This window comes from Erithacus rubecula (assembly GCF_903797595.1).
Source record: "Erithacus rubecula genome assembly, chromosome: Z".
NCBI lineage: Eukaryota > Metazoa > Chordata > Aves > Passeriformes > Muscicapidae > Erithacus > Erithacus rubecula.
In genome coordinates this window covers 8386361-8398995 of record NC_136661.1, presented here as the reverse complement: position 1 = coordinate 8398995, position 12635 = coordinate 8386361, and the positions used below count along the sequence as shown (strand labels likewise).

Here is a 12635-nt window from a genome sequence, read left to right as displayed (position 1 = left end):
ACCACAATAAAAGCTGATTATTTAAGTTAAAAATGGACCACTATTTTTAATGTACCCAGTAACTGCACTTAGAGATTTTGGTGCTGCTGTACCAGTACAAAGCAAACACCACATTTCTTAGCTGTTCACTACATAAAAAAAGATATAGAAAGACATGGAAAACTAAAAGCAAACACAGAGGATGAACAGTTTTAGCTGCTTTTGGTCAAAGCACACGTCAAGACATCATGCTAGTCTATCCAGTGTTTCAATGGCAGCAATAAGAAAACCCATCCAAAATGAATCAAAAACCGAAAAAGTCCCTGCACATCAGAGACACTTCTTCAGAGAAACATTAAGGAAAGGAAAAAATTACAGAGCTATTGAAGATTTACTGGCCTAGCTCTGTCAACAGGATTATTATTAGCTAGTCTCTGCACTAAAATGCATGCATCGCCGCGTGAGGTGAACAATCCCCGTGTGCTACCAAATACAGAAATGCAGTTTTTTTAACACAACTCGAAATGGCTAGCATTCTTACTTTAGTTATTTAACTCTTTATTTTTTATTTATTATGAAGTATTCCTTCAGAAAGGCATACAACTTGAGCAGAAAAATGTATTTAAGTAAAATATAATTCTGTCTGTCACCAACTACAGGAAGAGTTTCTTAAAAGTACATTAGTGAATGTTAGATATCTGCTACCACACAGAAGTTAGGAACAAAAACATACAATATCCTGTGACCAATCCTCAATTTGGAAGACATAAACAATGCATGCAACTATTCAATGTTGGGATGAAGCTCTTAATTGCTGTCCAAGAAGGTTCATTGTATTTCCTCACAATTAAAAAAGCTAGCAAATATGTTTTTAATTATAACAACTCTACATTTTCCTTATAGTGCATATTATTTTATTATTATAGTGCAGTTTATTTTTAGCTGCAATAGTAATTATAGTGAATCCCTGCTCTAAAGAAAATATCTCAAAACATGCTCTAAGTCTGATACTTGACTTAAAATTGAACAAAAAAAAAATCAGGTGTACTGTAATTTTTAATATTTCCATTCTAGATTTCCTGGTTTCCATGGCCCATTACACATTCGTCACAAGTACCAGGTAAAGTTAACTTTAACTACACCACAACACAGCTGTGTTCAACTAAATGCAGATTTTCATCCACATTTTGGAAAAGGAAGGCTTGAAGATAAGTGGAAAATTTTCCTTTGGGGATGTTTTTGGTTGCTTCTTTGTTTGGTTTGGTTTTTTTGGGCTTTGCATTTGGGTTTGGTTGTTTGTTTTTTTTTTAAAAATAGAATAAATAGAGAAGACATTAAAGCTACCCAAACTTGCTGCAAGGATATATATTTCTTTTGAACAAAGCTTAGCCCAAGAACTCTGAACTCATCACTGTCCTTTGGCACTACTGATATTCGGGGCTGGCTACTATTATTATTATTATTATTATTATTATTATTATTATTATTATTATTATTATTATTACTACTACTACATGTTTCAGGTACTCAGAGGCAAATGTAACTGCTTTTTGAAGAAACACTGAAAGCTTGCTGTGTACACCTCAGTCTGACAAAAACTAATATGTTAATTTTTTTTTGATGCACAACGGGGTGCACACATTCCCATTCCATTAATGTTGTGTCTACTAATTAAGCAACAAATTTTTATTTTTTCTTAAAGAAGCAGACAAGTGGAAGAAGGGAATCTTACCTTCCAACATCTAATTTCAAGAGAAAGTCTATATCTCTTGAAATAATCATAACCTAAATGTTTTGGTAATACTGAGCTAAGTATAAACAATTTCAGAAATCAAATGACAGGACAGCTTTCCACTGTTACCAGTTCTGACTGTGTTCATTTTTAAAAATTCCAAATTCCTGGTCAATGAAACAGCATATATTGAAAATAAGTGTTGCAAACAGATAATTTACTAAAATAAATTATATAGGCTGGTGTTTCACACACTCTGAAAACCAAGTGCACAAGAGAGATAGACTTTAACTTTTTTAATGCCATTATAATTTGGGAGAAAATTGCATCTACTCCAATTTAAGAGAAACAGTACATTAAGAGCTAGAAATGGAGTCACACATTCACTGGTAAGGGCATAAAATAGCTTCCCATGGAAAAAAAATCAGTATCATGATAGTGATGTTTACTTAAGCTTTGGCTTACCTGCAGGCAGCTTCTTGTACTCTCTTGTTGCTATCCAGGATACGCTTTAGCAACTCAGTCATTAATGGCTTCAAGTATGTGTCTGGGGGTTGACTAACTACCCAGTGTGCATAGCGACTAAGAGTCCAGCATGTAATGGAGCGCACAAGAGCCTTTTTGTCAGAGAGGCACTGAATAAGGTGAGGGATTAGCTCTGGAAGATATGGAATCATACCCTGCATGCAGCCTGGAAAGAAAAATATAGCTATTGCAGTACCAGAATTAATGAAAAATTCCGTTGTTTTCTGTTTTCTATGAGAGATGTACCTTCCTTCTCTTATCACATAGGAACACAAAGTTTAAAATATAATTTAACAAGTATTTTAACAAAGTAAGTCTACCTAATTTATATAAAGTTCTAAAAAAAAAAAAACCCTTAAATAAATAATAAATATTGTAATACTGTATAATAATTAAATTTAAATTACTAGATAATAATTAAATCTTCAATTAAAATTACATTATTTTCAATTACATTTCTACTTCAGTGCTTCCCCAGTCTCTGGAAATTCTGCTTTATTGAACGTAGTATAGCAAGTACATCCAAATAAATTTTCTAAGTTGGAAGTTCCTATTTCAGTCTACTCAGAGTAAGCAAGAAAATACCAAGCAGAGAAAGATGGTCTTGACAACCAAACATCACATGAAAAAGGATTCATTAAGAAATTCAAATTTCTTTGGTTTTCCTAAAATCATACAAATACTGACCACAAATAAAATCTGTCCCTTCAAGTCAGCAGGGGCAGTAAGGCATTGAGATTTGCCAGAAGTACTGCCATCTTGCTGGATTTCCAATCAGAACCAACTAAAAGTTTCTAGTAATAGTTAAAAAAAAAGTATGTTCATTAGACAGCGAGGGAAAGAAAAAGATAATCCAAGCATGAACCCAAATCTACTTCTTCAGCTTGCAAAAGGGACAGAGATGCTGGAACTTCAAGCAAAAAGCCAAGCAAGATTATAAGTAAGTAAAAAAGAATGGAAGTTAGCCTATTTTAATTGTAGGATCATCTACAAAAGGCATCTATCTTAGTGCACCAAAATCACAGGAGTGGTTTTCTTCATTTCTGAAAACATTTAGAATCTAAGGCTAAAATTTATTAAACATTTATCATCTTTGAAATCAAGGTAGTATTTTGAGAGATATCAACACCTCTATACTGTGAAGTTTAGAAATGGAGAAATAAAAGCAATCATGTAGTCTGTTTAGCCTCCCAAACATGTATAAATTTGAAAATAAAAAAAAAATAAATAAAGTAACTGCAGTCACCAATCAGGACATCAAGAGATGAATCACCAAAAGCAAACCAGCTAAGGACAAATACTTGTTTGCATTAGTAAGTTCACTCAAGCTACTCCAGAACCAATTTAAAAATCATCAACCTGATATGAACTGTTGCCTTACCTTCAGCAATTGCACCAAGAACAAGGATACCAGATTCTTTAACTACCCACTCGGGGTGGAAAAGCAATTCCTTCAACAGTGGCAAGATGTGTGGCAGAAGTTCATCACGAAATACATTAGCTAGGACATCTAGAGCAGCAGCAGAACATTTCCCTGAAGGGAATTAACAGTGTTAATCTCTGCTTAATAAACAAACAGTTGTAGTTAGGCAATATAATCCCATTTTTAACTCTGATCTGCCAGTGGATTCTCAGTGCACTAGGAGGGAACATACTTCTACTCCATTACACTACACTGTGCTCCTGTGCAAAGTAACAGCTCTTAGAAAGCTATTTTTATTATAATATCACTTCCTTCTTAATCTGCCATAAAGAATTGCACTGGTCTCATTAGTAAAAAATGTTGCTAATTGTCAAGCTATGCTGGTGCTTCCTCTCTGTTCAAACTGGAAGTCAAATATAGAACACTGGATACAAAATAGGGCACAAAATTCTGATTTTCAGATAATACAAATTTTCTCAAATCCAAATAATATACGTCATTACAGATTTCTGAATTGTTCTACTCTTTCTCTTTTAGGTCACCATTCCTGAATAACTTCAGCTTTCTCACTGTTTTAATCAAAATCATGCATCACAGGGCACCTTATGTCATTTGAGCAGTTTCTCAGAAAATGCGTATTTAATTCTGCAATCTCTACACAGAGCAGTGACAAAACAGTATTAAGAATATAAAGCTACACCTTTTTTCCAAGACACAGCTTTACAGAAACAAGCATGTTTGCACTCATATTTTCAACAACAGTAATTCTTCAGATATGTCTCAAAATTGTTTAAACATAAGCCTGAAATCACATTCACCTGTTGTGAAAACTTGTGACCTTGGGGAAAAAGGCCCCATGTGGCTATGCCCGCGTCTCAAAGCATTATTCCACAATGAGTTTGTTTGCAAAGCAAATTCAAATCAGATTTTTCAGAATTGCACTAACTGTTTTCTGTCACTGAACTTAAAAAACAGTTTGAAGTGTTTTCTTTCCTTATAACATAGTCTATCAGCCTTAAAGGTCCTGTGACCCCCACAACAGGTCATCCAAATTCTTGCTTCCTCAGAGCCATCTCCTGCCTTCACAACTAAAGTACTGTACTGAGAAGCAAATTCCTCACTGAGACCTGTAACAGGCAGAGGTAGTGGAACGTTCATATAGGAATAAAAACCAACCCAAACCTAACACAATCCAATTTTGGAGGGAAGACTGAAATTAAAGAAAATATTGCTAAGCTTGCTCCAGTTATCAATGTGCAAAGCTTCTTTTTTCCTCTTTTTAAATTGAATTTAAACAAGTGATACAGCATTTTTATTACTTCATAGAATTAAAATTTTAAGTTTTATACCTCCATTGAATAGTATAAAATAAATATTTGCATCTCAATCTGCCATATTCAAAATAAGCTTACAGATGGATAGCTTTTGCCAATTCAGTTATGAAGTCAAAATGTCATCTCAAAGGTTCCCCTCCTCCAACATATCCACCAACTATGTCAGCAGATTTTTTTTGTTGTCAAACACAAAGCCTTGGTGTTCCTTACATGTCTTGTAAGGAACAAACTTGTCTTTTTACTGAGGTTCTTGTATTATGCAAGCAGCTGTAGTTCAAAGCATTTCACACATTTCTTTGACCTACTTAAATTCCAGTCAGAAATAGTATCATCATCATCAAGTTCATCATCATCATCATCATCATCTTCAATACCATCTTCTTCATGTTGCTGAGCCACCGTCTTTGAACGATGAAAACGAGGCCTTATATCCTGCTCACTATCTGGAATAGCTTCATCTTCTTCAACATCCCCCTGTCATCAAATTGTTTTATTAGATAAACTAGTCCAGCTGTATTGCTTAAGGAAGTTAACAATGTAGTTTCAGCTCAAGATTTTTAAGTGTATAAAAGATTCACATCCCACCTGAGCAGCTCAACTAAAAAATTGACACTGTTTCTGTGTTCTACTGCTGCATTTACCAGAAAAGCAATAGGAAGATACAAGTAAGAGAGGTACGCCCACCCCCGAAGTAACCTTCTTGTTAAGAAATTACTCAATGGGAACGAAATGGAAAGAAAAGATTGAGAAATTTTGGTATACCGACATATGTAGTGATGGAAAAAAACCCTGTATTCAACCTAGAAGGCATTAAAATTAGTTCTGAATATATTTTTAATGCTGCTTTCTTGCAGTAGTTCATAGTAATAGTATCCCAGCTCTGCGTAAATTGTGTGGGAAGCGGCTGGGGCAAACCAGGAGACCCACAGATTATTTCCCAACAAACATAACATCAGTTGCATTTCATATTTTGAACAGCATACCTTGCCCCAGAAAGCAAATCTTCCACAGTAGAGATGGTAGGCTAGGCCTGCCCATTCCGATTTGAGTCATTCTGATTTACAGGTCAGAATCTAACCAACTATTCCAACAGAGTAAAAGAAACTGATGCTCACCTTCAACAGAATAATATCAATCTCTGAATATTTCATACCATTTACCAGCACAGGTATCAGCCTACAAAGAAATATTTATACACATTAAAGTAACACATAAAAAAGCAAACCAGTTCTAAGTTATATGGGCCATAATTTTGGCTGTAAACCTCACCTCCCAACTCAAAAGAGAAATAGCCTGATGAAAAGAGTATTACCTAAACCAAGTTCCATGTCATAAGATTCATCAATACTTTTTATGAGAAAAAAGTGTTATTTCAAATAACAAACTTTTAAATAGAAGTAGACTAATGGCACAACTGATGAACTTATTCAGATGCACCTATCAGAAATTAGATCTATAGGTTTTCAGTAAGAACTCAAGCTCCCATAGTATGCACGGTAAGATGACTCTTGCCAAGAGTACTTGTCATTTTATTTACTTGCCAATGAAGACTACATCATTACTGTTTAAGATGGAGGCCTAATACATTAAGCTCTCCTACCACCTTGTGATCACTTCAGTAAGACAAGCCTTCAACACTGCAGAAATCTTGACTAATGCTTTTTTTTAAAAGAATGAGCATGATGCTGTTGCAGTGTCAAGGTTCATGTAGGCCAAAAGAGATTTAATACTAGTAGTTATTAACTGTGTAGTGTGTGCTGTGAACTTGTACTATGTACCATAATTCTTTTGCTTTTTGAACTGCAAAAGGAATTAAATCAGACCATTTTGAAATTTAAAAATAATTTCTCATAGCACTTATTCTCCTGGTGTTAACTCCTAGTCTTTCTCTGCAACAGTACATATTTTAATCAACTTTTTAATTTGCTAGGAAAACCAAAATCTTGCTTTCTTTTTTAAATTACTTCACATCTACAATGCCCATTTTTGCTGAGAAGGATGTGTCTCTTCTGTCACACTGTTCTTCCACTCAAAATTTTGAGAGAACTCTTTCCTTTTTTAAAAAATCTTCAATGAATATATGAAAAGAAAGAGTATTCATTTGCTGGCCACACTGAAAAATTAATTTCCTACTGTAAAAGACTTCAAATTAGTCTGGAGGAAGTTTCAAGCACTGCAGCAGACAAAAAGATATTTACATTACATGGATATTTACCCCCATTCAATCAAATTATATCTCTTGAGGCACTGGAAAACTTTCTGAAACTTTGAAAAAGTAGGTTTTGAAACTTAAAGTACTATCAGGCTGCAGAAGAGTGAAGGAACAAATTGTACAGGCTTCAAATTTAACTTCTAACAGTAATTGATATAAAATTGATTTCTAAATCCAAGTAATGTAATTTTGTTTTATGCTCTTTCTAAAATGAAGAACCCTTTGCATGACTATGCATATTGAAGCACTGCACAGAGATGCTTACATAAGCAGTAGTCAAGATGACATGTTCATGGTACACCAGATATTATGTGTAATGTCACGTGGAGCTGTTCACTTAAGTGCATTTTACCATATTTTTGCATTCATGTGAAGTGTAACAGCTTGTTAAATTTGAAGTAAGCAATACAGCAACAGTTAAATTGTTTCTGGAGTTCGCTGGGTCTGAAACCCTCACCAGTCTTTTCGATTTTACTATGCCCAAGAATTAGTTATGGAATTCTTCTAAGCACACTGCAAGCCATATACACTGTCTCTAAGAGTATCCATAAACCAGTCAACTGACATTTTAAGAGGACTGTCTCAAAATAAACATAAGTTGATACTTATTACTTCTCCGTTAATAAGAAGTAATTAGGTTCTACTAAGTAATTCTTGATACTTACTTAGTAAGATGCCGACATAATACTTCTTTACAAATCGGCTGTTCAGCCAAAGTCAGCCAAAATTCACATGCCTCCAAAGCCACATTTTCATCTTGGTCCTGGGTCCTTTGAAGCATATACTACACAATATAAAAATAAATTACTTGTGTAAAATAGAACATTTATATTAGAACTTTTTCATTAGTAGCTCAAAGTGCAATGCAAAATAACATGCTTTATCCTAGTTATGGTCAACACACTCGAAAAAGTGACAGCTTCAATTTGTGTAAACAGAAGCAGTTTCAGCACTAGTGCTGGATTTTTAACATAAACTTTGCACTTAAGGTCAAGCAATGCCTGGCTGTGATCCCAGCCATTTTGGGCTAATTGATTTAATGAAGAATAAACAACTGCAATATGCACTGCCTGTCAAACACAATGTCAAGTTCAATTAGATAAGAATAATGTTTTGCAACCCTAGTCTTAAAGGGAAACAAAGAGCCAGCAAGTGCAAGAGCAACATACCTGAGGAATGCTTTTACTTATTTTTTCTGCAATGTCAAACAAGGGAATCTACAGGACATCTAAGAAATGAGACTCACCTCAACTATACTAATCATATGAGGAAGAAGGCGATCCATCCGAACTTCCAGCAACATTACCAGAGCACGGCAAACATTTTTGCGTACTTCAGGCTCCTCATCACCAGCCAGTGCAAAAAGATTCTGTTGGAAAGTAGTAACAGCTGAAAAACCTCAATTCAACAAGTTCAACTTGTATTAGAATTGACATTACTGGCTGTCTAAAAGAGATACATTTCTGTACTTGCCCAATGCACACCTCAGAATACTACTGTATATTTTAAAGACATATGGGTTAGCAAATTAACTCTTCAGTCGCTCAAGAGTCTATTTTATACATAAATACGACACTGTGTATTAATTAACAAGAGCAATTACACTGTGGCACAAGAACAGTACTTTTGGATTATTTTTTCCTCCTAAACATAAATTGTGCCAGTACATAAGAGGAGCAAATCAAACACTACACAACCCAGATCCTTCTCACCCAAGTTCAGTAACACTATTCAGACAGGCAGGTAGGCAGGCACAGTGCCATACACTTCTCAGCGAGGACAGGTAAGAGACAGACTGCTGCCATTAATTTTGCATCTTTACTCTATAAGCGCTTTCCCTACTTAGGAAAAGGAAACATTTTTTGAAATACACCTACTTCTTTCACTTACAGAGCAATTAGCTCTGAGCACAAGCATACAGAGCTCCTGTGGGAGCTGAAGCTAAGAATGGGCAACGAGAAATGGGGAGTTTAGATCTTATTTATCTTGATAAATCAGATAGGTAATTTGACTTAAACTCCAAACAAGAATGCACACCCACCTCAATAAAAGAATCTATGTGCAACATAAGAGCTTGAGTTCTGCTGATGATAAATTGATTGACACATGCCACTGCATGAGACCTATAACAAAACCAGTTAAAATATATATGTTTTATGAAATAAAAACATTTTAAGGTGTATTCAGGCATCAAAAGCATAACCCAAATATCTTCATAGGCAAGAGAGAACAAAGCTGTGCATCTGTAGCATTACCAAGCTAAACTATTAAACTGCATTTTAAGTACTGCCTTATATTCTGATATAGCTAATATTTGAAAAATAAAGTATTCAGTAAAGAGGCTAAGATGACTACAGCTGGCATATTTGTATCTAAGAAATGCCACCTTAAAGCTGTCAAATATAATTTTCAGAGAAGATAAAACACTTTCACAGAATCACAAAGAAGCATAGAATGGTTGAGGTCGGAAAGCACCTCTGAAAGTCATCTGGTCAATGCCTGTGCTCATGCAGGACCACCTACCGCCAGCAGCCAGGACCACGTGCATCTGGCTACTTAGTATCTCCAAGGATGGAGACTCTGTCAATTCTCTGAGTAATCTGTGCCAGTGATTGGTCATCCTCCCAGTAAAAACGCTGGTTTTGATATTCAGAAGGAACATTCTGAGCTTCTGTTTGTGATCACCACCTCTGGTTCTGCTACTGGGCACCACTGGAAAGAGTCTGGGCTTTTTATCTTCTTCCCTCTCTTCAAGTTTTTACATATGTTGACGAGTGCCAGCATTTTCGACCTTTCCTGATATGGACCTTTGCTGGAGTCTTTCCAGTATACACATGCCTCTCTCACACTGAACAGTCCAGAACTGGACACAGTACTTCAGGTATGCTATCTCCTGGAATATGAAAGGAAGGACCACCTCCTTTAAACTAGATGGCAATACTCAAGCCCAAAATACCATTAGCCTTCTTTGGAGCAGGGGCATTCTGTTGGCTAAATTCAGGGTAAAAGCTTTGTTCTTCACAATGAATACTAGCAATAACAATTTAATTCTGAAATTTTTCTTTTATAATATTATTTTGGAGAGATTAATACAGTTTTACAGTGAAGGGATCATGAATCCATTTAATTCCAGTTGGAAGATCAGTTAAATGCAGAATTATTTCTTTGGTTAGAACTCAGAAACTTTTGTCAGCTAAAGAATTTTCACTCTTCCATTGTTTCAGCCATTATAAAAGGAATGTAAAATTGTTATTTCTAATCAGAATATTAGAGTTCTAAGCACAGCACTGAATTTTTTGTAGTAATATGCAAAAACTTAAAGAAACTATTTAATTTTCAGAATCACTGACCAATTATATAGAGATGAGATTCTTGTATTATGAAGACAAACATGAAAATTACAGATACATGGAATTTCTATGGGTCTCTGCAGGATCATTTTAAAGAGTTAAGCACGTTTTAAACAGATGTAGAAAACAGCAGCCTTGCTGCTAATGTAAGTAAAATTTTAACAGTAAGTAGATCTCATAAACCTACCGTATTTTTGGACTGCTGTGCTTGAAGAACTGCAAGAATTTAGGTATCATGATATTGAGTGGCCGGTCCAACACATCACTATCCAAAATTTCAGCGGAATCTTCACAAATCTTCTGAAGAGCACCAAAAGCGCCCTGTTTAAAAATGAATAAACAAATAAGTATATCTTTTGCATTCTGAAGAAAACAAAATTTAAGACTTCATACAGCAAGAGTAATTTCAGCACAACAAAGTAAATGTAGCTAGTTGATATTGTAAATGCAGCTAGCTAATTAATGGAAAAATTAAAATATTCTTAAAGGCATTTTATTTAAACCGTCTAAGCATCTGTTAGCTCTCAAGCTGGGAGAATCAGCAGTGACTAAGTAATAATTTTAGTTTGATTTCATGCTCACCTACCCAAATACATTTCAAAGAATGCTTAAAAGCTAATTTTTATTTGAGAAGGAAGTAGAATAAGACAGAAATATCCAAATTAATTGCATATATAATTGTATTTCCTTTCATAATTCACGAGGGGGCAAAACAGAGATGATGGTCAGTTTGAGTTTCAAAAGTGGGGCTTTTTTCCTGAGTGAAAGAAGCGCTGTAACACCACACAACAACATGGCATCTTGGATCATTAGTCATCTCTAAGGCTCTTTATACAAAATGATTCACACTTTCATGGAGACATTATCAAGTAATTCAAATGGTGTGAACACAATCTTTATTTTTTTACATCAGACATAGCTTTATATTTTTTCTCATATTTTAAAATTGTTACTTAGTTATTTCCCTTCATACAGACTAAACAAAACAGTTAATCTCACCTTGATATAGCAATTGACCACTTTTCCAGTTTCAGTTACAAGAACAATGAACACTACTTTTATGTAAGAAAAAATTCAACACCAACTTAATTATGCTAATGATGCCTAAAAGATTAGGCATCACAGAGCAGTAATTTCAGGAGAATTCTCAGATGAGATAATATGATTATCCATCTGCAATTTTATTCCACTTTCATGCAAAGAAAATCAATTTGTTTGAATGAACAGTAAGAACATGGGCCACAGGTAGAAGAAAAAGTATCAAATCTGAACCACTGCTCTGCCAGGAGAACACATGGGGCATGTACAAATATGTAGAGACATGCACTCAACACTACATATACATAGGGTCTGTGAAGAGCAATAAAAATAATGAAATTTGGATTATCATCTTCTATTTTCTGTAAATCTCTTTACCTCACAGGTATTGTAATCTTCAGAATCCAACAGGCTGCAAAGCTTTGGCAAGAGTTCAGGCCAATTCTGTAACTCTCCTTTTGAGGCAATGGTTGTTATCAGAATGCCTAAAAGAAATACAAGAACAGAGAAAATGAGATCTCACATGCTTTCACTTGTTTCATATCAATATTTTTTTCCTCTCAAATATCTAAAGAACTAAGAAAGTCATGGTTTTGTAAAAACTGGCATGAATAAAAAGAGGAAGTTTATTTAGTTGCAAATGTTATTTGAAGGGCTTTGAACAGCAAAGGTGAGCTGCTCCTTCCTGCTGCCAGGAAGGGCTCAAACATTAGAAATCAAGCAACAACTAACTTCACTTAAGGAAATCATAATTTATAACATTTATATATCTGTATAATTTATAATTAATAACACAGCAGGGCAGCTTTGGCTCCAAATTTACTAAATACTGTACAAATCTGGACCTTTAATACATACAGAGTATCTACCCCATGTCACCTCTTTTTCTTACTCTGATATAAAAGTATGTAGGTGGGAATATGTCATTCAAGAAACTTACACCCTCGTGATAAAACGTATGTTCACAACTTTACTGCACTTACACAAAACATTAAGGACACATTCTAAGACTAAGATACCAACTAAGAGCTTAAACACTATG

At 34.8% G+C, this 12635-nt stretch overlaps 1 protein-coding gene across 2 annotated transcripts in view; it reads right to left on the bottom strand.

Annotated features, from left to right (window-relative positions):
- Positions 1–12635, bottom strand: part of TNPO1 (transportin 1) — a 52505-nt gene that overhangs the window by 15807 nt on the left and 24063 nt on the right. For both annotated transcript variants that reach the window (XM_079330294.1, XM_079330295.1), the window contains 9 exons: positions 11972–12078; positions 10743–10876; positions 9247–9328; positions 8452–8574; positions 7871–7989; positions 6109–6169; positions 5299–5467; positions 3618–3770; positions 2177–2402 (listed from right to left, as the gene is read on the bottom strand). In XM_079330294.1, coding sequence (XP_079186420.1) covers positions 2177–2402; positions 3618–3770; positions 5299–5467; positions 6109–6169; positions 7871–7989; positions 8452–8574; positions 9247–9328; positions 10743–10876; positions 11972–12078 — 1174 coding nt within the window. The remainder of the gene's footprint in view (positions 1–2176; positions 2403–3617; positions 3771–5298; positions 5468–6108; positions 6170–7870; positions 7990–8451; positions 8575–9246; positions 9329–10742; positions 10877–11971; positions 12079–12635) is intronic.